The sequence below is a fragment of the Podarcis raffonei genome, chromosome 6 (assembly GCF_027172205.1).
Source record: "Podarcis raffonei isolate rPodRaf1 chromosome 6, rPodRaf1.pri, whole genome shotgun sequence".
Lineage (NCBI taxonomy): Eukaryota > Metazoa > Chordata > Lepidosauria > Squamata > Lacertidae > Podarcis > Podarcis raffonei.
Window position 1 is genome coordinate 97,667,373 of NC_070607.1, and position 25,107 is coordinate 97,692,479.

At 48.4% G+C, this 25,107-nt stretch overlaps 1 protein-coding gene across 1 annotated transcript; it reads right to left on the reverse strand.

The window, feature by feature from the left end:
- LOC128416680 (uncharacterized) lies at window positions 1-23,326 on the reverse strand. Its single transcript, XM_053394729.1, has 16 exons — window positions 23,074-23,326; window positions 22,722-22,848; window positions 21,487-21,574; window positions 18,094-18,201; window positions 16,162-16,287; window positions 15,404-15,455; window positions 13,866-13,926; window positions 13,040-13,131; window positions 10,601-10,774; window positions 7,714-7,755; window positions 5,061-5,216; window positions 4,129-4,202; window positions 3,694-3,742; window positions 2,428-2,485; window positions 1,624-1,703; window positions 1-403 (listed from the first exon to the last, which is right to left on the reverse strand). The coding sequence occupies exons 2-16, from the start codon at window positions 22,828-22,830 to the stop codon at window positions 362-364; spliced, it is 1,311 nt and encodes a 436-aa protein (XP_053250704.1). The 5' UTR covers window positions 22,831-22,848; window positions 23,074-23,326; the 3' UTR covers window positions 1-361.
- Between the last annotated feature and the right edge of the window lie 1,781 nt (window positions 23,327-25,107).

Genomic DNA, 25,107 nt, shown 5'->3' on the forward strand with positions numbered 1-25,107 from the left:
TTCTTTAATGAAACAACTTTCTTCTCACCCTTTAGCCCTTAAAATCACCCCTGAAAACTGCCCTTAAGCAAAACAAGCACTGCTATTTTCCTAGAAAAATAGGTGCGAGAACTCACCACAAATGCCTTCCTTGTTCTCTTAGAATGGCACCCAACTGAGTTCCAGCTGAAAAAAGCCCTGATTGCAAGATCTAAAGATGTGCACAATTGCAGATACACCCCTGTGCATGATTGACCCCATCCCACTACAGAGAACATAGAGAAATCAACCACCCCGGTTTCCCCTCCTTTCCCCCTTCTGAGCGAAGCAAAGGGACCGCTCTGGCTTCCGTCGAAGGGTCTTCTCCAGCCACCCGAGGTCATCAGGGCAGGTAGTTCAGGTTGCAGCACCACATGGCAAATTTCTGTTTAAAAAAATAAAAAAGGCCAGAAGAGATTGGGTGAGGATGATGAACCTCCCATTTCGCCACTGGATTCCACCCTCTTCAACTCAGGCCCCTATAAATTCTGGCATCTGAGGCAGAAAACCCAAACAGTGGATACCTGCACTCCGGGGAATGGGAATTGGGGCCCCTGCATTACGTTAATACGCGTGTCGCCTTTGTAAGAACTCCATCATTTAGTGTGGCAGCATTCAAACTTTGGAACTCCCGGCCTATGGACATCAAAGTGGCACCATTGCAGTACACATTTTGGCACCTGCTAAAAACATTCTTCTTTAGACAAGCCCATCCAGGTGCTTAGAAAGCTGGCGGGACATTTAATCTGTTTCAGTAATTAAACTTTCCCTATACATTTTCCTTGTACAATTATATTTCTTGCATTGTTACACATTCCTTGTACACATTTTCTTTTCTCTTTTTTGCAAGGCCCCTCGAGGTTTTTCTTTCCCAATCAAAGGGGGTATATAATCAAAGGGAGCCGGCGTGCAGCTTCCAGGTCATGTGGCGAACCAGAGCAGCGCACGGAAACGCTGTTGACCTTCCCACCGGAGCGGTACCTATTTATCTGCTTGCACTTTGACGTGCTTTCGAACTGCTAGGTTGGCAGGAGCAGGGACCGAGCAACGGGAGCTCACCCCGTCGAACCACCGACCTTCTGATCAGCAAGCCCTAGGCTCTGTGGTTTAACCCACAGCGCCACCTGCGTCCCTCGGGAAACAGCAGGAGGGAGATAAATGAAACGAAGCTTTACTATGGGAAGTGAAAAGCGGGATGGGTTGGAGAGGGAGCCTAACAGGGGCATCTAAAGTGATCCTTGGTGGTAGTCAAACTATAGCCAAAAGGTAGACCTTCCTCACCCCAGACTCCCCCCGTTCTCAGGGCTACTAGCCAGAATGGCTCTGATCTGCGTCAATAGCTGGACTTAAAATACCAGAACAGAATAAAATTCACATAAGTGTTTCCAAGCTCAACATCAAGAGGCAGGGAGTTCCAAAGGGTAGCTGCTGCCACACTAAATAATCGAGTTCTTACGAATACAGAAGAGGGATTATGGGACACAGTGCCCTCCCTGCATTATTTCCCAATTCCCCATGTTTCTTTTGTCCCACATGCTATCCCCAAATGGAGATTTAGGCACTCCCACCCAACACTGGCATACAATTTAAAGTCTCTCTTCTTACCGGGACAACGATGACGTCACGGCAGGAGGAACAGGCGCAGTTTATGGGGAAAGGCCAGGGGATTCCGCCTTTCAGCCTCTCTGCAGGAGAAGACGGGGAATAAAAAAATTATCATGCAGTTATGGCTGTGCCCACATCACAAGAGCTAAAGACTGATACCTTTGGCATTTTTGCCTTGGAGCACTTACGATACGATACAATATCTTTATTGTCATTGTCCCATACAGAACAACGAAACTGAAAATCTACATAAGACATTCAAAACCCCCTAAAAACTCTGAAACCCCATTTTAAAATACACTATACTATAGAGACCCCTTATGCTGCGTTTAAAACCAAAATCGCGTTTGGATAGAAACTTTTTCTCAGGCGGCTAGTCCTAGTCTTTATAACCCTGGACCTTCTTCCAGAAGGCAGAAGCTGAAAGAGATCATTTCCGGGGTGCGCACTATCCTGTGATATCTCTGCAGCTTTCTTATGGCACCTGGAAGCATAGATTTGTTCCAAGGTGGGAAGAGTGCACCCAATTCTTCTCTCCGCAGTCTTTACAACCCTGAACAGCACTGTTTTTTCCCTGGCCGTGCAGCTCCCAATGTGGAAGTTCGCCAGTCTCGCAAGGTTTTGCATTTGGGGGCAAGTGAGGATTGGGGGCCCGCTAACATTTATGTCAAGGGTCCCCGAGTGCTGGAACCTTTAAACCGACCATCCCCTAGATTTCGCTGCGGCGAAGTCGGAAGGAGATGCTTGAGGCGGTGCAAATTTCACCAGCTGTCTCAGCCAAATGCGCCCCTGAGCGACACTCACCGTTGAATAAGTTCTGGCAGTGTGTCCTTATCGGAAACAGTTCCTCTATCACGGAGCCCTGCAAAAAGAAAACCCTCCATGCGTCAAGAGAGAGGCAGATGGGAATCATGGAACTGTGGACTTCAAAGGGGTCCCCAAGGGTCATGTAGTCCAACCCGCTGCAGTGCAGGAACCACGTCTAAAGAATGCATGGATCATGGCCATGTAGCCTCCAAATGAAGGAGACTTGGACCACCTTCTGAGGCATCGCACCTTTCCTGCATTTGCCCTTGCTTTCCGTATAGGGAAGAAAGGGAGTGGGGCAGGAGGGTGAATGGGAGACCACCAGCCCTTGGGCCAAAGGGGTGGACTAGATGCCTTTTGGGGTCCCTTTCAAAGCAACTGGACTGGGGGAAAGGTAGGTAAGTAGCACTTCTACCAGGGTGTGTTGGATAATAATAATAATAATTTATTATTTGTACCCCGCCCATCTGTCTGGGTTTCCCCAGCCACTCTGGGCGGCTTCCAACAAAGATTAAAAATACATCAAAATGTCACACATTAAAAACTTCCCTAAACAGGGCTGCCTTCAGATGTCTCCTAAATGTCAGGTAGTTGTTTATCTCTTTGACATCTGATGGGAGGGCGTTCCACAGGGCGGGCGCCACCACCAAGAAGGCCCTCTGCCTGGTTCCCTGTAACCTCACTTCTCACAGGGAGGGAACCACCAGAAGGCCCTCGGTGCTGGACCTCAGTGTCTGGCAGAATGATGGGCGTGGAGACGCTCCTTCATGTACACTGGGCAGAGCCCTGAATGGCACAGATCGAGAGCTGGGGGCTTTGGGAAATGCTTGTAATTTTAGAGGCGTGAAGACCCCAAGGAAGACCAGATAGCAGGGGGAGAACCATCGAGCCCAGAAACTGAAAGATGCGCGGCGGGAGCGTATTCTCTGCATTGCAACCAGCATCGCTTCAGCACCAGTTCCACTCTGTCATGGCTTCCCCTCAAGGAATCATGGGAATTGTAGTTGGGTGTCAAAGCTGGGGGGTCTCTGCTAGAGGTCCCTGCCACCCTCAAAACCACAGGGCCCACGATTCCCTAGAGAGAGGGAGGAGATGTGTTAATTGGTTTAAAATCTGTGCGGTCGATATGCCCTACAACGGCCTGGGCAAAAATCCATGAGATGTTGATTTTGCCTGACTAAAAGCTGGAGGGGGGGAAAGGGCTGAGTGAGGTCAGCTCCATCCATGAGCCCCGCTGCCCCCATTAAATCACCCGATACTTACATAAACCGTGCAAGGGCTCCCGCTGCAAGCAGCTGTAATCTGGAGGTCGCTGGGGAGAGAGGAATGAGCCACTGTGATGCGAAGGCAGAGCCACCCATCCCCTCCCCATCCATTCCCCAACTTTCAATCCCAAGCCAGCCCCAGGTCTCTTTGCAACTTTCAATCTATAGGGCCTCTTTCCTTCCTTGCATTCACAGCTTGAGTCCTGCATCCCTGCTTTCTGAGACAGGCCCCTCCAACATCTGGGGACCTTTCCAGAGCCAGGAAAAGTCAGGTGGCAGGAAGTGTGAGTTGTGTGCAGGGAGGAAGAAGCGTCACACGTGCCCACAAACAAGGCTCTCTGCCCCAAGCCCACCACAGCTAACCACCCGGGCCTCCATCCACGGTCCCAAGGGACCTAATCCAAACCGGGGGAAGGGTCCTTGCATGCATTACCTTATTAGATCCACCGACAACAGCAGCAGTCCTCTTTGGCAGTCAATGGCCGGGCGGAGAATTATTCTCAGTCTCTGAAATTGGGATGCAAAGGTCATCAGAGTCAAACTGAGGGCCAGGGGAGATTGAGAGGAATCCGGGGTTTTTTTTAGGATGGAAGAATGAGGAAATCCCGACTAAAGAACAGTGGCAAGAGAAACTGATGGATTATGTGGAATTGGCAAAATTGACACATAAACTATGTGACAAGGATAACTGTGACTTTAAAGAAGAATGGGAACCTTTTACGAAGTATTTAAAGGAACAACAAAATGAACTGGACTCCTTGGCAGGTTTGGAATAAACATTCACAAACTCTTTATCGGTAATATAAAAACCAGAAAAAAAATAAATATAAACCAGAGCAGCGCACGGAAACGCCGTTTAACTTCCCGCCGGAGCGGTACCTATTTATCTACTTGCACTTTGATGTGCTTTCGAACTGCTAGGTTGGCAGGAGCAGGGACTGAGCAATGGGAGCTCACCCCGTCGTGGGGCTTCGAACCGCCAACCTTCTGATCGACAAACCCTAGGATCTGTGGTTTAACAGAGCCACTCACACCCCATAAAGCGAAATAAGCATGTGCAAAATTAAACGCGAAGCTCAGGTTGCACAGAGGAGTGGCTCATCTTTCACCAATTTATTGCCTTTCATTTCTAGCTGCGTGCTGGTTGCTTTTAGGAGCCTAGAGAGCACGTGTGCCTAACAGTTCATCTTTTCAGTACAGCGGGGTGTGGAGATCAGGGGAGACGCACTTCTTGTTGAGACCAAGGAGCAAAACAAGAATTGGGGAGGGAAATAGGTGTAGATAAATTCTTCACTGAGGTTTTCAGAAAAGTCCACCCCTGATTTGGGGCTCCTGAAGCGTCACTTGCCCGGTGTTTTTACTTACCGCTGTGGCTTGAAGGAGGCCAACAAACTCTGACTGGAAATAGCCAATGTCAATACGCAGGACAGCATCAAGATAGACATAGTTAGCAGTAAACTGGATGGAGATGCTTGTGCATGAGAACTTCAGAAAAGAAGAAAGATCCGCTGGACATTCAATCTGTGGGAGAAGTGGGTAGATGTGATCTCTCAGGATCATCTATCCTGGCGCACGTCACCAGTGGGGTGGAAGTTATCAATCAATCAATCAATCAATCAATCAATCCTTATTACGGTCCAGAGACCCAACAAATCGTTACAAAGCAATGCACAATTCAGACAACCTACCTCCAGGTTAAACAAGCATTTTGTTCCGACTTAAAGATAGGGATCATTGGTTCTTGCAACCACCGATAAAAACTTCGCCACTGCTAATGTTCTAGTGTTTGTCCGGTCTTCCAATAGGAACCTGACATAGTGAGCCTCTGATTTTCCTGGGAACGGTACCAGCAAGGGTAATATCAATTCAGCCCTGGCTTGCTCGTATTTCGCACAGTGCAGCAAAATATGTTTTACAGAATAGATGTATTGGGCACACGAGCAAAGTCTGTCCTGGTAGGGAACTCCTCTCAACCTGCCATCCAACACTGCAGAAGGAAAGACGTTTAGTCTGGCTTTGGTGAAAAGCCTTCGATGGTTTGGTACTGTCAGGTTTTTAATGTAAGGTGTTAGGGAAGACCAATTTGGTATTTAAGGAGCTGTCAGTCAGTCAGTCAGTTTTATTGCACATAGCCAAAGGCTGCCGCAATGTACACAGAATCATTCAACAATTAAAAGAAAATATACTGAATTGATACTTAAAACATTACCTACTCTAAACAGATCTATAAAAGTACCTTACTATATAAATTAAGACATTAAACAATAAAATTTGTAAGCTAAAATTATCACATGACCACTAATATATTAAAAATAATGTTAATTAATACAATGTGCAATTATATTCGGAGTTTGGTGATAAAGATAGAATATAGCTTGATAGATAGATAGATAGATAGATAGATAGATGATAGGGGTAGATAGGGTCAAATAAATTCATCTCCTTTACAGTTGGTGGCTACCTTGGCTATATAATTTGCTCTAATTTTCCCGCTAAACCCCAGGAAGCGCTTTCTGACAGGAAGAGCTGTTGGACAGTGGAACAGACTCTCTTGGGATCTGGGGAACTCTCCCTCTTTGCAGGCTTGTAGGCAGAGGTTGGGTGGCCATCTGTGAGGGACGCTTTAAGCTGAGATTCCTGGACATGATAATAGATTTGGATGGCATGCCTTCCTCTGGTATGGAAAAGCAAAAGTGCATAAAGGATTCCACAATCATTTAAAAAGAAGATCACTGTTTAAAGTATGGGAGAAATACAAAGGTTTATTAGAACCCAAAGCGCCATGGTGGCTATCACCTATCGAAGCACTATCACTTAAAAGATTGGGTGGAAAAGGAGAGTGGCCAACATAAGGAGAACTGTTGGTGGAACAAAAGGGGAAGTTAAAACTGAAAGAATATGATGAAATAAAGGAACCTCTTCAAAGCTGGTTACATCATAGACAATTACAGGATACATTTAAGGAGGATAACAAAAAAGGCTTCTCATATTCGGCTTCCAACTTCCAAAAGGAAGTGATAGAAGAAAACACAAAATTATTTTTAAAAGGCATATAATAGCTTTTTGGAATGGGAGACCAAAGATGAAGAAGGAAAATCAGTAATGATTAAATGGGCGCAAGATGTAGGACATAATATACAATTTCAATAATATACAATGACCCTGGGTCTCCCTTCTAGCTCCAGTGCTCTATAATTCTATGAAATCAACTTATCTCACCAGGAGATGCTGGCTTTTTTGTTTAGAAATTGCTAAACATTGGTTTTCTGCAGCAGGCCTGTCAATAAGATTCACGGCATGCTCAGGTGTGGCCCTGTTGCTCTGGTCGAGAAACTGACCTGCCAGCTCAGGGAGGCCAGAGGCAATATCTCACCATATGAGGTGGGACAATCAACCGAGACAACCTCCCCAGACCCACAGAAACATCTGGAGAGACTTATCGGAGAGATTTCAATATGCATCACAAACGTGTTCTAAGCAGCGATTCCAGCTATAAGCTGCTGCTGTTTATTGTATTTTAAATTGTATTTCTCTTACGTGGGAAAACAATAAAATGCTTTTGAAAAAGCCAGCCCAGAGGATTCTTCACTTTCAGCGGGAGCTGGCTTCACAGTTTGTGTGACAGACCAGCAAATCCTGATTCAGCTGGCAGTCCTTCCTGTCCCCACTGAAGCCCCTGAAAACAGCTGCAAAACTGCTCCATGGACAGAGCGGAGAGATGTGCTGGCGACAACACAGGCACTAGCCAATCGGTTCCCGCCGCACAGCATCAGCTGAACCAAGCTGCAAACTTGCAAGGCTGGTTTCCAGAGCTTCCCCTGGGGAGAGGAAAAGGGTATCGTTGTCCTGAACTTGTTGAGGGGTGTTTCCAAAGTGGTCGTAATCACTACCAAAATGATGTGTCCATCGCAGGGGGGCCAAGAAGCCATTGCGCAACCCTGCTGGCCCATGAACAAATCTCTGAAAATCTCCCCTGACACACCCAAGAAACATCTCACAGCCAAGGAGAATCACGTACCTCAGGGATGTGGCTCATTATTAAAGTGGTGGTCACAGTCGACTGTGGAAAGAAAATACATCTTGATTATAATGTTCTGCCATGGTCCCCCCCGCCCCCCATGCTGAGCTCTGTTCAAAGAGTCAACCAGGAGAAATTTAAGGATTATTTTGTAAAATATTCTAAGATAATATAAGTAGTAATATTTGTGTGTAGCAAATTGGCTTGGGAGTTAAATGTTTTAAATTGTATGACACTATGGACAGAAGTGAATATGATAAGAAAGAAAGATGTTAATTGATTAAGTTAATCTTATTGGAAATTAGTATTGGAAAACTGCTATAATGAAATATATGGAAAATCAGCTAGAGGGATTTGAGGAAGTCAGCTAACAATGGTAATAAAAGTGGGAGTATAATAGTTAGGATGAATGTTGGTATGTTTGGTTTTTTTATATGTATTTTTTTCTTTTTTATGTTTGTTATAAATTTGGAAAATCAATTTTAAAAATTGGAAAAAAAGGAGACACGCTGTCTGAAAGGGTGTCTCCCTGGATACTTAAACTGAGGCTTGAGGTTGTGCGAAGCCGCAGAGAGGAGAAGAGGAAACGGGTGTCCTGTTGCAAATAGCACTGGATATTACCCAGATATTTATGATAGGGGCTGGATCTACATTGATCTTACAGAATGTTATTTTTTAATAACGTTTAGAACGCTTAATGGGAGTTTCCCATTGTCGGTGGCTCTCTGCTCTGCAGCACCCCCTGGTGTCACATTTTAATAACACATTTTTAACGTTATCAATGACAAGTGTAGAACTGTCCTAAGGAGATCTTGGCTAATTGTTCTGGGGTTTTTGAAATGTGGGAGGGCGGGGTCATCTGCATACTATCCCTTGCTTTTTCCTGTAGCACTAATTGCAGTCGTTAACAGTCGTCCACAGGTTGACCATACCCATTGAGTCAATCACCCATCCCTTACCACCCTCCTGAGAAAAACCCCACCCTCCCACTATATAGAAGGGTCTGGTGACTTCAGCTTCAGTGTACAGTGGTGCCTCACAAGACGAATGCCTCGCAAAACGAAAACGATGAAAGAGTTTTCCGTTTTTGAGTCGTTCCGCAAGACGAATTTCCCTATGGGGAAGAAGAAAGCCCATAGGGAAATCTCCGGGGACCTCTTTTAAATGCTGGCGGTGGGGAGCAAAGCCTTTCGCCCCCCTCCGGCCTTCAGAAGAGGTCCAGGAAGGCCGGTGGGGGCCGAAAGGCTTTGCTCCCCACCGCCAGCATTTTAAAAGCGGTCCGGGATAGCAGGGAAGCGCGCTGCGCTTTCCCGCTATCCCGGACCGCTTTTAAAATGCTGGCCGTTGGGAGCAAAGACTTTCGCCCACCGCCGGCCTTCAGAAGAGGTCCTGGACCTCTTCTGAAGGCCGGCGGGGGGCAAAAGTCTTTGCTCCCCCCCGCCTGCCTTCCCGGGATAGCGGAGAAGCGCAGCGCGTTTCTCCGCTATCTCGGACGGCTTTTGAAGGCAGGCGGGGGGGAGCAAAGACTTTCGCCCACCGCCTGCCTTCAGAAGACCTCCGCTGTTCCGGGGGCTTTTAAAATGCTGGGGGTCAGCAGCGAAGGCTTCGCTGCCACCCGCCAGCATTTTAAAATCTCCCCGGGACAGCAGAGAAGTCTCCGCTGTCTTGGGGGCTTTTAAAATGGTGGCGGTCGGGAGGAAAGCCCTCCTGTCCCCGGAGCTTGCGGGGCGGGAGGTGGGGAGAATGGCTTTTCTTCCCACCGCCAGCCTTCAGAACAGCCTTCTGAAGGCTGGCGGTGGGAAGAAAAGCCCTTGTCACCCCCCCCAGCCTTCAGAAGAGGTCGGGGGACAGACTGTCCCCGGACCTGGTCTGAAGGCGGTTTCCATAGGAACGCATTGATTGATTTTCAATGCATTCCTATGGGAAACCGTGCTTCGCAAGACGAAAAACTCGCAAGAAGAAAAAACTTGCGGAACGAATTAATTTCGTCTTGCGAGGCACCACTGTATCTGAAGAAGTGTGCATGCACACAAAAGCTCATACCCAGAACAAACTTAGAGTTGGTCTCTAAGGTGCTACTGGACAATTCTTTAATTTATTTTGACTGCATCAGACCAACAAGGCTACGTACCTGACTCTAGTAAACTACTTGTTACTTTTAAGGAAAGACCTTTGTGTCTTTATTCTTATAAGAAGGATAAAAGACAACCCCAGGAATAATCCCTCTGAGCAAGCCAAATGGGATTACTTAACTAAAGAGATTCAAACAAATCTGCAAAGTAACTTAATCAATATACCCTTTCCTCCTATCCTTACTTTAAGCAGTGTGAAGCAGAATATTAATGGCCCAGATGAACAAACTGGCCCCTGAAGCTCTGAATCCCAGGGCTTCAGCTGAATCGGATCAAGCTGCCATCTTTGCACAGGCTTCATATTTCACTGAGTGGGGCAAAAATATTTCTGCTGTTGACCCTCTGACTCAGCGCTTCCTAAAGGTGGTGGAATCATCTTGGGGGGGCACTAAGAGGCAAAGGGGCAAAAGGGCACTGGAGGTGTCAATGACTTCCAGACTTTGAAAAGCTGGTAGCCCTGGATCAAGTTGATCACCTTGGCTGCATTAATTAAGCTAAACGAACAAATAAATTGGATTGTGGATCAATGTGCCATTAATTGTTACTGGTTTGGATTTTATTGTGTTATTCTCTTCCTTGGCAGGTTGTGCAAAGCGCTGCTCTGAATGATGCTTTTTTTAATAGGGTAAGGTTAGGGGGCACTGGGGGTGAGCTTATGGAATCAAGGGGGCAGTGGCCCCCCCGAAATTGGCGCCCACTGCCTCCAGCTTGTTGTCAATTGCCCAGGGAAAGGGCCCTCATTGTGCAGAACTCACCTGGGTGAGCTCAAGGCTGAATAATCCTCTTGCCAGCAAAGTTGAAAAGACGTTGCCTGTGTCAGCTTCGTTCAAAAAATAACAGATGTGTCCGTCAGGGACGAGGGTGGCTGGCGGGTAGTAGATGGGATAGGTGGGCCAGGGAACCACAGCTCCTCCGCAGGACATTTGAGGCTGCAAGGAGAACAAGGGGGGGCGGGAATTCAGTGGGACCCAACTGCAGTCGCTGTGATGGCCTGGGATTCGGACTCGGAGGCTGAACCTGAGGGATCCCAGCCTGCACAGGATTCCCCACCTCCACAATCAGATGAGCCGGGGCTGGAGCATGAGCCTGAAGGGTCATCACCTGTGCTGGATCCTCAGGTGCAGGCGTCAGCTGAGTCTGCTCTGGCTCCTGAGCGGATGGAGGACCCATTGCCTGCAGGTGCTCCACTCTCAGCCCCGTCAGAGGAAGCGGAGGTTGCCTCTGGGTCTGGTAACCCTCCAGCCTCTCCTGAGCTGCAGAGGCTCAGGGCAAAGAGGCGGAGGGAACTAAGTTCCTGCAGGAGGAGTGCTCGCCTCCAGGCCAGGAGAGGTGAGTCACCAGAGGATTGGGGCCGCCCTATGCCTCGGGGCAGATAAAAGCCGGCCAGCCCCAGTCCCAAGTTGCGGGAGCAACATTGTTGGTTGCTAGTTCCTGCCTGATCCCTGTCCTGCTTTCCTGCCTGAGCTCCTGCGCCCGAACATAAGATCTGGAGGCAACAGGAAAGTCACTGGCTGGAAAATGACCCAAGGCAGGTCCAGCGGCCATTCAGAAAGCAGGTGGGAAGGTCAGAGCGCCAACTGCTAAAGGAACTGCCAGCCCAGAGAGCGGCAAGCTGAGACTCCTGCGCTGCAGCCGGTTGAACTAGATAACCCTTGTGGCCGGGGCATAGCATGGGTTGCTGGCACCTGGGATGGGGCAGGTGTTGCAGCCCCCTGGTGGACTAGTCAGTCCTTTCACCGGCCAGCGCCTAATCAAGGGAGTCTCTCTTGCAAATCGCCCCAACCTGGGAGATGGGGGCTAGAGCAACGGCAGTGGGGGCACCCTCCTGTTCCCACCCTCTCAGCCGACCCAGGGGCGGGGTGGGCAGGACCAGCCACAAGAAGGAGGCCAACGTGTCGCTCTAGCCACAAAGGTCCAGCCTGGGCACAGCTTGCGGCCCCTCAACTCCGGCCTCAATGAGGAATCCTGTCACGGGCACCCCCTCAGAAATTTGTGCCCGGGGCCATGGTCCCCCTGGTGCCCCCCAAGCTATGCCTTCGGGTCCCTTCCCCCTACAATTCTATGAGCAAGACAGTTCCAGCCTCTGCAGCAACAAGGAGGTCACCCTATTATATTGGTATGCGCCACCCCAATCTCCTAGTGGGAAGAGACTCCAGGGGGTTCCAGGTGCTTCATAGAATCATAGAATTGTGGCGTTGGAAGGGAACCCAAAGGTCATCAAGTCCAACCCCCTGCAATGCTTGCCCGGGTTCAGTTTCCTTCAGTGGTTTTATGGCTTTATTTTCACTTATATGAGTCCAAGATGGAGTGGCTCACAGCATTAGTTGTGGCTCTCCCAACCTGGCTCATTCTTTCGGGATGCTTTGGGGACGATTGATTGGCAGCAAAGGTCCTTGTCCCGCAAAGACTAGTTCCGCAATAGAATCCTCTGGTTCTAACTAGGGCTGGGTGATATATCAATCTATAATCCAAAACCGGTTTGAAGTCCCTGTCATGATGTCGTGAATCATGATGTGTGTTAGCTCAGGGTGATGTATCATCCCAAACTGCTTTGAAGTCCATATTGTGATATTGGTTTCGTCATTTCTGACCTGCCAATATATTGTGAATCTGTGTGCGCTATCCAAAACTGCGGGGAAAACTGTGAAGCCAGCCGATGCCTGTACATAAAAGGTAAAGGGACCCCTGACCATTAGGTCCAGTCGTGGCCAACTCTGGGGTTGCAGTGCTCATCTCGCTTTACTGGTCGAGGGAGCCAATGTACAGCTTCCAGGTCAGGTGGCCAGCAGGACTAAGCCGCTTCTGGCGAACCAGAGCAGTGCACAGAAATGCTGTTTACCTTCCCGCTAGAGTGGTACCTATTTATCTACTTGCACTTTGACGTCCTTTCGAACTGCTAGGTTGGCAGGAGCAGGGACCGAGCAACGGGAGCTCACCCCGTCGCGGGGATTCGAACCGCTGACCTTCCGATCGGCAAGTCCTAGGCTCAGTGGTTTAACCCACAGTGCCACCCACGTATGCCTGTACGTAGCTTGATCCTTATTTCAGGCATAGTGATTTATCAGCATATTGCAATGTTTCGCTGGTGATATATCACAATCTTGAAATATCGCCCGGCCCTAATTCTAGCCCTCCCTCCCTGTGTCCATCATTCAGACTGACCCCCTCTGAGCCTGTAACAAGCCTCTACTCACCACAAAAGGGAAATCCAAGTAGCCGGAGTTGATTTGAGGCGGATAGGGCCTTGTGCAGATGTACTGGCAGCCTGTGAAGAACGGCGTTGGCTCTGGGGGAGAAAGATCGGGAGTTTTCCAGAGCTGGACTACAAAGCACAGCAGAACAAAAGCTGAAGCAGGGATGGCTGGCAGCTCTTGGGACTGATGGGGCAGGAGGCAGGGAGTCGGGCAGTAGGTGGCGCCAGAGAGCCAATATCAGGCAGAGGCCACACAGTCTGGTCTCCATCTTGCCCCCTGCTGAGTTCTGCAAGGGACAGCACTGAGACTAAAGGGGGGGGGCGAGAGGCGGTATCAACCTCTGGGCTAGAAGTACATGATAGGCAGGGAGTTCTGAAGAATAGGGACTTTCACCCCACCCCAAAAATCCAAATGAAACTTTTTCCTCTTAAAACATCTACTTCAAAAACAGAAAAAGGAGAATCCCAGGGCTGGGAACCAAAGACCTATTTAACGCTAGACTTCATTTTTGACCCTCAGACCATCAGCTTTAGCCTCCTCCCTGGTGACCTCATTCCTAATGCCATTTGTGTCCTCTACGTCGGCCAAAACCCATTTGCGTTCATTTTCAGAGCAGAGTTCAGCTACGTTACTGGTTTCTGCAGTGGACAACTCTGGCCATCACTGGGTTACTGTGAAGGCGTAGAGTTTTCTGGCTAAATATCATCTTATTGTGCCTGCTGTAGACATTCTAATCTTTTGCATAGCACTTTGGGATTTTTTAAAAATATCAAAGCGACTCGTAAGTCTTTTAAGTAAACGAGCGGTACACCCCATTAGTGCTTACGAAGTTGGAAGCCATAGATGATGTTCAGCTGTGTGATTATCTCCTGGGCATGGCCACAAACCTGCAGAAAAAGAGAAGGTCCAGTGGGTCAGAAACTTGGAACTCCCTGCCACTTGGGATCAAGCAGGTCCCTTCATGTACCCTTTTAGATGTGGGATGTGATCCAGTGGAGCAGTCAAGTACAACATTCCCTGTATTGCTAGAGGGGACATACAGGGGATGATCGTCCAGCCAGTCAAACTTCCTGTTCCTAGTCTGGAGCGTCCTCCCTCTGCATGTGAGCTGGGAGATGGGCACAGCCCTGGCTGACTCCATAAAAGAGCCGAGTCATGCAGCCATCTTAAGCTTTCTCTCTCACACATTCACCTGCTCTCTTGCTTGCTGATCTCTTACTGCAATGCTGCTCTCCGGCAGCCATTTTGTTCTCTCAATGTAATTTCGCTGTCTGCTGGCTCTCAGCCAGCAGCACAGGAGCTCAATCTCCATGTGAGACGAACTCACAGACTCTTATGTAAATACTAGCTAAAGCCTGCCTTTCAGGGATAAAACCATGAACTGAAATGTGAGTAAACATCTTCAAAATAATTTTAAAAATTCTCCAGTAGCAACTTAGAGACCAACTAAGTTTGTTCTGGGAATAAACTTTCGTGTGCATGCTTTTACCAGGCCTGGAAAGGTCATGGCGACCTACTAGTCACATGAAACAGAAGTCACCAGGCCCTTATATATAAGTGGGAGGGTGGGGTTTTTCTCAGGAGGGTCGTAGGAGATGGGTGATTGACTCAATGGGTATGGTAAACCTGTGGAGGACTGTTAACGACTGCAATTAGTCCTACAGGAAAAAGCAAGGGATAGTGTGCAGATAGTATACAATGACAAACCTAGACAGCATCATAAAAAGCAGAGACATCACCTTGCCAACAAAGGTCTGTATAGTTAAAGCTATGGTTTTCCCAGTAGTGATGTATGGAAGTGAGAGCTGGACCATAAAGAAGGCTGATCGCCAAAGAATTGATGTTTTTGAATTCTGGTGCTGGAGGAGACTCTTGAGAGTCCCATGGACTGCAAGAAGATCAAACCGATCCATTCTGATGGAAGTCAGCCCTGAGTGCTCACTGGAAGGACAGATCCTGAAGCTGAGGCTGCAAGACTTTGGCCACCTCATGAGAAGAGAAGACTCCCTGGAAAAGACCCTGATGTTGGGAAAGATGGAGGGCACAAGGAGAAGGGGACGACAGAGGACGAGATGGTGGGACAGTGTTCTTGAAGAGACCAACATGAGTTTGACCAAACTGTGGGAGGCAGTGGAAGACAGGAGGGCCTGGCGTGCTCTGGTCCAGGGGGTCACGAAGAGTCGGACACAACTAAACAACAACAACAATAAAGCATAGATGCACAAGAGACACCAGATTCCCCTGAAGAGAGCATTGCAGAGGCAGAGGCCTCCAATCAACTGACTTTGCTTCCTGCTTTTTGGAACCGCTTTGTTGATGTGGGGCTGCTAGCAGAGGAAAGATAAAATGCTCTGTGAGACCTACCACAGGATCCAGCACAGGGGCCAGGATTTGCGCCACTGCTGGCAGCTGCAAACTACAAAAGAAGAAGCAGCAGGAATTAAGTTAGCAGAGAGGTTCTTTGGAATCCTGTTCCTCTTTCCTTTCTTCATATTCTGTTGTTATCGTTCATTTCATTTATGCATCGCTTCCCATGATTGCAATTGAACCAGCCCCCGGCAGAGATCTCCCCTGTGCCCTGCCAGCAGGGGGTGCTGGAGAGCATGGAGGGTGAAGATCAGATCCTGCTTCCTCACGGCCGGCCCAGCAGCTCCGGCAGAAAGTGGGTTAGCGTTGGGTTGCAATGCTGCTGCGCCCTCTCCAGGACTGGGGGGCAGGAGTGAGCCCCTGCCCCATTGCTTGCAACGGGTTCCCTCCACACCACACCCCTGGGGAGCGCTTGCACACCCCACCTGGGCAGCATTTTCATGCACTCCAACCCTGCATGGAAGCTGTAGCCCTTTGCCTTTCTGGGTCTTTCTTCTTGGGCGATCCCTCCTAGCCGAGTCTTCCATAAACATGGTTTTAACAGTGAGCCCGTAAATGACTGTGGAGGCCAGTTCTGGACCCACACCTCCTTTCACAGTGGAACATGCTGCTTTCCTAGATCTGGTGACAGACTTTGCTGGAATCTCACAAACCTTTGATGGCTCAGGGCATTTCCCCTTGTTGTGGGAAAGAGAGGCGCTCGACCCACCCCCACCTGTCCCCCCGGCAAGGAAAGGAAGTTGCGCATCACCTACTTGATCAGTGGGTCTATTTTGACTTCCACGTACTCTGAAGAGCAGCTGCCGACGCTCAGCCCCAAAGGTACCACCGCCAGCCGGATGGTAGCACAAAATGCGACGCGCACTGTGGCCGGTAGCAGCCTAAGCAGAGAGGAGAGAAAGGTCAGCTGCTATCCATCCCTGATTCGAGAGGCGAGGCCGAAACAAGGGCACTATGGCCGCTGCCACCACCCCAGACGAGGCACGGCTCAGTGGCCAGGCATGCGCTCTGAACACAAATGGTCCCAGGTTCAAATCTTGGCATCTTCAGGTAAGACTGGAGAGCCACTGCCAGTAATGGAGCAGAATCAGATTTAGGGCATTGCCGGTGGTTCCTCTGCGCAGGGTGCCCAGCCAAGGGGGCACAGAATTGTGCAGATCTGTGATGGAGAAGATCCATTTGCGGCAGCCAAATTTGGGGCTTGCACAGGGCGCCATATTGGAGGAATCAAATGAATCAAATGGGATTTAGCTGCCCCAGCGTCCCTGGCATCCCTTCACCCCCCCCCGCCACTCCCGTGATGGGTGAATCATTGCAAAAGACAGCAGTTTACAAGAAAGGAATAAGGAAGTGAAGTGTTCTTGAGAGGGGGACTAATCTTGAAATTTGCTTATACATCATGTTCCCCAGCGGAGGAACCGGTGGGGTGGAATTCTTCTGATCTTCTTCCTTGCTTGTAAAAATTTTATAATCTTGCTCTGGAAATGCTCATATATCCTGCAACAATATTAGAAAAGATTACCCCCCCCGAAAATTTAAGGGCCAATATTTGCAGCCTATTTAAGTGCTCAAGGAAATGGAATCTGTAAAATATAGCCACTAATTTTACTCTTCGGTTTAATTTGCATCCAAAAGGCAGGAATATGTCAGTAGAAATGCTCCTCTAGACAAAGATGAGAAACATCAAACTTTTTTTATTCCCTTCTCTTCTGCTCAATATTTCCTAGATAGATAGAAAGATAGATAGATGATGATAGATAGATGATAGGTAGATAGATGATAGATAGATAGATAGATAGATAGATAGATAGATAGATAGATAGATGATAGATAGATAGATAGATGATAGATGATAGATAGATAGATAGATAGATAGATAGATAGATAGATAGATGATAGATGATAGATAGATGATAGATATAGCTAGAGATACCTATTCAAAGATATACAAAAATACAAACCCACAGCAAAGTATCTTTTTATAATATACGGAATTAAAACAGCTACATAATTGGGAAAAAAGAACAAAGGCAGAAAGAATGAAAAGAAAAGAAAGGCCTTAAGAGAAAGAGAAAGAAGAGAACGATGGCCATATTATGAAGGTCCACCCAGAGCACATACAGCATGCAGTTAGATGACCAGGCAAAAAGCAGCTCCCGATGTTCCTATGTGCCCTTAGCCATGCTGTCAGGGGATGATGTGAAATGACAAGTCATCTGGAGAGCCACCCTCCCATCTGATTTTTCTTTAGTGCTCTTAAAGGCAAGACAGAGGATGTCATGAGTCCGGCCATGTATTCCTTTCATTCATTGTTGTGCATATTTCTTCTGGGCACGTGGAGATGTTCCTTCCCTTGCCTAGTGAGCAAAGGCCAGGTTTGCCTTTGTTGCTCTGTCCCTTTTCACCTCTGGGGTTCCCTTTCCCACCCAGCCAGAACAGACTTACGCCCCTTACGCCCAGCAGGCGCCAAGGGAACAGCAAGAGCTTTTTTGGAAGGGAAGGGGGTGCCAAGAGATCAGCACCCCCCTGTCCTCAAACCACAGAGGTCACGGCCAAGGGGAGAGTCCTGCCGTGCGCCAGCAGCCGGGCAGAGCGGGCGCAAAGGCTTTTGCGGTTTTGTCTTTGCAACTTTAGGCAATGAAGGGTCTCCCAAATCTGCCCAGCGACCCAGGATGCATTTTACTCACAGCAAAGAGCACTTGATCTGGACCACAAAGCACACAACCACGTCCACGCCATAGGGCGGCCTGAAAACCACGCTCACACGCTCACACGTCAGGACATCGAACCGGCAGCTGCAGAAATGGAAAAGGAGGTGTTAGGAGGGGGCTGAGCAGTGCCAGCCAAAGTTTCCACGACCCAAGGAAAACACGCTCCTTGCGACACAACCCTTTGCCAGCCATTTCCATTGCGGACGAGGGATCTTCTGGCTGTGGTCATCGCAAGCTCCGGCGTGTCAGTATTTACTACTCTGTGACTGCGTGTGACCATCAAAAGCAAAAAGGAAGGAGACTGCCCAAGTATTGGGGTCTTGGGTTTCTTACCCCCGGGCAGATACATGCACTTTTGAAGCAATTCATTAAGAGATACGGGCCACATGATCTCCTGCAATGATTTTACAAAGTTTTTTTGCAGATAAAGTCGCTCAGATTAGGGACTCCACTGTGGGAGCAGGGCCGGGGCGGGAGAGTGCTAGGGTCCTGTCTAGTCAAGTTGCATGGGATCAATTCCAATCTGTTACCTCCGAGGATGTGGACAGGCTGCTTGAGCGAGTGAAACCAACCACCTGTCTCCTTGATCCTTGCCCATCCTGGCTTATAAAAGCTAGCCAAGAAGGGCTGGGCGATGGGCTTCACGGGGTGGTGAATGCTTCTCTCTGTGAGGGAGACTTCCCAGACCCACTGAAAGAGGTGGTTATTAAACCGCTTCTTAAAAAACCATCTTTAGATGCGGCCACGATGGCCAGCTATCGCCCAGTCTCAAATCTTCCATTCTTGGGCAAGGTGATTGAGCAAGTGGTTGCTGAACAACTCCAGGCACACCTGGAAGAAGCGGACCATTTGGTTCCCTTCCAGTCGGGATTCAGGCCTCATCACGGGACTGAAACTGCCTTGGTCGCACTGGTCGATAATCTCCAGCAGGCTAGGGACAAAGGTGAGAGCTGTTTCCTAGTTCTGCTGGATCTCTCAGCGGCTTTTGACACCATTGACCAAAGCATCCTTCTGGACCATCTAGAGGGGCTGGGAGCTGGGGACACTGTTATACAGTGATTCCGCTCCTTCCTTCTGGGCCGGTTCAGAAAGTGGTGGTGGGGGATGAGTGTTCAAACCCCTGGGGTGCCTCAGGGTTCTGTCCTCTCCCCCATGCTTTTCAACATTTACATGCAGCCGCTGGGAGAGATCATCAGGAGGTTTGGGCTGGGTGTTCATCAGTATGCGGATGACACCCAGCTCTACCTCTCTTTCAAATCAGAACCAGTGAAGGCGGTGAAGGTCCTGTGTGAGTGTCTGGAGGCGGTTGGAGGATGGATGGCAGCTAACAGATTGAGGTTGAATCCTGACAAGACAGAAGTACTGTTTTGGGGGGACAGGAGGCGGGCAGGTGTGGAGGACTCCCTGGTCCCGAATGGGGTAACTGTGCCCCTGAAGGACCAGGTGCGCAGCCTGGGAGTCATTCTGGACTCACAGCTGTCCATGGAGGCGCAGGTCAATTCTGTGTCCAGGGCAGCTGTTTACCAGCTCCATCTGGTGCGCAGGCTGAGACCCTCCCTGCCCACAGACTGTCTCGCCAGAGTGGTGCATGCTCTGGTTATCTCCCGCTTGGACTACTGCAATGCGCTCTATGTGGGGCTACCTTTGAGGATGACCTGGAAACTACGACTAATCCAGAATGCGGCAGCCAGACTGGTGACTGGGAGCGGCCGCCAGAACCACATAACACCAGTCCTGAAAGACCAACATTGGCTCCCAGTACATTTCCAAGCACAATTCAAAGTTTTGGTGCTGACCTTTAAAGCCCTAAATGGCCCAGTATCCCTGAAGGAGCGTCTCCACCCCCATCGTTCTGCTCAGACACTGAGGTCCAACTCTGAGGGCCTTCTGGCGGTTCCCTCACTGTGACATGCCAAGTTACAGGGAACCAGGCAGAGGGCCATCTCGGTAGTGGCGTCCTCCCTGTGGAACGCCCTCCCACCAGATGTCAAAGAGAAAAACAACTACCAGACTTTTAGAAGACCTCTGAAGGCAGCCCTGTTTAGGGAAGCTTTTAATGTTTAATAGGTTATTGTATTTTAATATTCTGTTGGAAGCCGCCCAGAGTGGCTGGGGAGGCCCAGCCAGATAGGCAGGGTATAAATAATAAATTATTATTATTATTATTATTGTTGTTGTTGTTGTTGTTGTTGTTGTTGTTGTTGTTGTTATAGCATCTGATTAATTAGGAAAGTTCTATTCAGGTGGGTGACAGCCATTGTTTTAGACACCAATGGTTCCCAAGTGGGCAGTACTTGTAGGAATGTTTATAGATGCCAGGAGAGGATCTATTTATTGGATATTATCCTTCCTTGCTCACATTTGTGAGTTCCGCAGAGTGCCATCCCTTTGCAGTTTAAAAGGGAAGCTTTGATAGGCCAGCTCTAGCCTTGAAGTTTAAGTAATCAAGGATGCTTTAAGGCAGGCAGGATTCTCCTGGTATTTCCCTTTTCTCCGTTCTCTCTTCTTAAGAGACTCCACTGGCATCCATCAATAATCAATTCTGGGCCCATAGTCTTTGTACGGATATGTATAGATGCTAGGAGAGGTACTGCCACCAGGGGGCAGTGGGATTACCCAGGGTGGGGCGCTAAGAGGCAGGGAGGTGCTGGAGTTGCAAAAGACTTATCAGACTTTGAAAATCTGGCTTCACTGGATAACATTCATCCATTTGATTGAACAGCTTCATTTGGATTTTGAATAAATGTACAAGTCACCATGACAGTTTTGAATTTCACTGTGTTGTTCTTCTTAGTAGGTCATGCAAACCACCATTCTGAATAAGGCTTTCTAGAGGGTAAGGCAAGGGGCATTGTGGATGGGTTTATGGAACCAAAGGGGCAGTAGCCCCCAAAAGTATGGGGACCACCGATTTAGACGAAGCGTGTGGATTACAGCATGTGAGGAGGTCTGAGCTGTTTGCTCCAGTCGCATGGCTTTAACCAGCCTCTTTTGTTTCAGAAAGAATGGAGTCTGAAACTAGCATTTCTCTCCTCTACTTTTACCTTTTATAACTAAGCAACATTTTAAACTGCCTGTGCATCTTTTCTGATTGCTGTATGGAAAAGCACATGAACCTGACCTTTGGACAGTTTGTAAGTAAAGTACTTTATGACTTACCGGACATGTGGCCTCTCTCTGTGCTACGGAAGTGAGATAGCTTGGGGAAAGCTTTTAAAAGGGGACATTGTGTGACTCACCAGAAGGACACATTTGAAAGGTTTCACAGCCTATATTTCTACACTTCTCTTTGCTGCGTGTTTTGCCATGCTACAGCTCTGTTGGGGGGTCTTCTCACCAAAGAACACTTGCCCCAAACTTGTTACTCACCCAGCCAGGCCAGGAAGGGCGGGGCCAGGGAGCTGTTGGATGGGACCTTGCAGGGATTGCGCCCAGTGATCTTTTGTGGAAAGGCAATCTGTAAAGACAAAACAAACAGGAGATTATTGGAGACGGGAGAGGCAAGGGCCAGGTTCTTCAATGCCCTGGAACAAGCCAGGGTTGGTGCAAGCCAGCAGTCTTCCACCTTCCGCACTGGGAAAGTCGTGGCCGTGAGAAAAGTTCATTTATTTCAGTAATTCAACTGATCATGACGTACAGCTATTTGCAATTCTTGTTTTGCTGATTTCATTTAATATTCTAATTTTCTGAGATTGTTTATTTGGGGTTTTCATCAGCTTTACACCATGATCATCACAATTATAACAAATAAAGGCTTGACATATCTCGCTTTGCATGTCATGAGTCTACCTCATACATTAGTTTCACCTTTTCAGTTGAATTACTGAAATCAATGAACTTTTCCACGATATTCTAATTTTCCGAGTTTCACCTGTATATAAAGCTGTATAAAAAAATTATAATCAGAGGTCAGCTAGCTCTTACAGAAAGATGCCGTTCTTAATTGCCTGCTCAAGCCTGATGCAATAATTGCAAAAGTTTTCAGCAGGTATCTGGAAGTGGAACGTCTGGCTGAATCTTGCCCGCCTGGGAAGGGAACCCATCTAGGAGAAGGAAAGCGCTCATCCGAAACCTCCACTGCCTTGCAGGGTATCTTTGGGAGAAGAAAAGGCTCCAACGCATTGCTCTGCTTTCCTCTGGACCACATCAGTGGGGCCTCTGGGCATCCCAGAACCTCCAAACACACTGCCCAGGCTTGTCCCCCAGAGAGGTCCGTTGGTGCTGCTAGTGCAGCAGTTGGACTTCACCCCCGGAGGCACACTCCAATGTCTCTGAAGACAGACATGTGCCAACCACAACCCTATAGATGCCACACAGCTTCAGAATGCCTTAAAGGTCGTAGCTGGTGGTGAACAAGGAAGGAATCCCAGGAAAGCTGCAGGCCCAAGAACTCTCTGCGCCCTCGCAAAACTACAGTTTCCCTGGTTCTCTGAGGGAGGGGAGGCATGGCAAGGAACCACGTCTGGAACCTGTTCGTATGGGTTGTTGTTGTTGCATCTGAGAAACACACCAAGCGTTGAGCTACCTGGGGGTTTTCTGCAAAATAAATAAATGGTTGGCTTGGGGATTCTAAGTGTCACATTCGCAGGGGCAGATTCCCTTACAGTTTTCCAGCCCGGTTTGAGTGACTCTGCAGCCACTGATGCCCAAGGCGCCATGGAAGGAGAGGACGACGCTCAGAAGGGCGACGCTCAGCAGGATGGTCTGGGCCATGGCGGCTTCTGCAGCAACCTGGAGAAAGAGAGACAGCCAAAATGCATCAATGGGCTTTGTTTGGCCCCCTTCATTAAAGCAGCACGTCTCTAGCTCACAATTTGAAATGAAAGTATGTTTAATTACTGTTGAAAATGATATGTTGAAAAATTAATTTAAAATTATATTTTATAAAAGAAGACCCCCCTTCCAAGTCTACCCCACCACTTCATCTCGAACCACCCCTCCTCCCAGTCTCCTTACCTTCTGTTGCTGGTTGATCTGGGCTGGGTGGTTGGTGGCTGCCTTGGACAGCCCTCCAACAGGTGGCAAAAGGTGTGCATTATATAGACCAGCAAGGCAGGGCCAGTGGAGCCTAAAATTAGGAAGGCGTGGCCAAAATAAGAGCTCGGAGAGAGGGGTCGCGCTGCAAAGAGCCAAGCCACTTCAGACTGTGAGAAAAGGTTGAATGTGCTCCTTAGCTAGGAACAGGCCATTCAGACCAGGAGCAGCCTTGCTGGTGCACAACATGGGCTCTGAACTCAATGCTTGTTGAGTGTGCTGTCTTTGGTGAGCTTAGGGTAGAGAGAAAGAAAGAAAAAGAAAGAGAGAAAGAAAGAAAGAAAAGTCAGGGGTTTTTTAAAACAAGGTTCCTCCCCCAAGTTTTACAGGTTGTTTGGCTGCTATCTGCAAAACACATTTCTATCCATTAAGCCTGAAAATACGTTATTTTTCAGCTTCCAGTTTGATGCCATTTGTTCTAGATAAGAATCAGCAGCAGTTTAATTTTGAGGCGGCATCACCAAGCGCTGCAAGCCTGACGAACAGAGGCAGGGAAGAGGTTCCATTAATTCCTGAGTTCAAGGCAAACCTATAGAATCCGCGCTTTCCAAGACAATGCGCAGACAGAAAGGCTGGAGCCAGCCTCTGGAATTCGCACTTTCCTGACTGTTGCAGTGCTGTTTGCCAGCCCAGGGATGCGCACAAAAACAAATATACCAGGGCAAACGGTGCATAAAAATGCATGCAGTAGTAATAACTACAGTGGTACCTCGGGTTACATGTGCTTCAGGTTACAGTCGCTTCTGTTACAGACTCCGCTAACCCAGAAATAGTACCTCGGGTTAAGAACTTTGTTTCAGGATGAGAACAGAAATTGTGTTCCTGCGGTGCAGCAGCAGCAGGAGGCCCCATTAGCTAAAGTGGTGCTTCAGGTTAAGAACAGTTTCAGGTTAAGAACGGACCTCCAGAACGAATTCAGTTCTTAACCTGAGGTACCACTGTACATGCAAAAAATATATGAGTGGGAAATGTGCACAGTGGGAGAAACTGACGCTAAAAGGTTGATGTATTTTCATGAGGACTTAAAAAAAGATTGCGTGGAAATGTGCACAGCTGAACTCAAGACTGAAAAGTCGGAAAGAGTCACCCATCCCTAATTACATATTGTGTATTTACAGACCTCTTGTGTTTATATAGAGTTTTAATTCTATTGAGGTTTAGCTGTTTATTAATGTTTGGGTTTCCCCCCCAGGGGCGGAGGAAGGGGGAGCGATCCGCCCCGGGTGTCACCACTGAGGGGGGTGACAAAATGCCGGGCAGCACTCACCGCAGGGTCTGCAACGCGCCTGAGCCACGCGTCTCTCCTGGTCCACCCACTGCCTGCCCCCCGGCATCCTGACCTGGCTCACCCCGCCCCGTGGGCGACTGGCCCCTGACCCTACCCCTGGGCACAGGGCATGCGCGCCGCCCCAGGCACCTGATTGGCTTGCTCCACCGCTGTTTCCCCCCTATGTTTTTAGCTGGCTCTGTTTCATGTATAAGCCGCCTGGAGTCCCTGTCAGGGTAAAAAGCAAAGCATCAATCACTATATAACAAATAACAATGTTAATAATCAGGGCATGGGCAGAAATGGTTGGTGCCCCCCCACTCCAACGCCACTGCTGTGACCAAGACCAAGACCCCGTATGCTTCAGAATATTTTGGAAAAGGGGGTGATATTGATAGACAGGATTGTAAGTTGTTTTCATATGCAGCGACAGCAGCAAGAATATTATTGGCACAAAAATGGATGCAAGAAGAACTGCCAACGAAAGAAGAATGGAGGATGAAGTTGATGGACTACGCAGAATTAGATAAATTAACAGGAAGGATTCAAAACCTGCAGGATTAGAGATTCTTAGAAGACTGGAGTAAATATGTGAGCTATTTGAAAAGTAATTGTGATGAGCAGATTACGCTAGTAGGATTGCAAGAGGTTTTGTAAAGTGGATGATTTGAAATATTGCAAGAAAGACT

Coding starts and splice junctions, on each gene's coding strand:
- LOC128416680 (XM_053394729.1), bottom strand. CDS start 22,830: ATGGCCCAGACCATCCTGCTGAGCGTCGCCCTTCTGAGCGTCGTCCTC. Junction 13,132..13,865: donor CATCTATGGCTTCCAACTTC/GTAAGCACTAAT, acceptor TTTCTCCCCCAG/AGCCAACGCCGTTCTTCACA. Junction 1,704..2,427: donor CTGCCAGAACTTATTCAACG/GTGAGTGTCGCT, acceptor CTTCTCCTGCAG/AGAGGCTGAAAGGCGGAATC.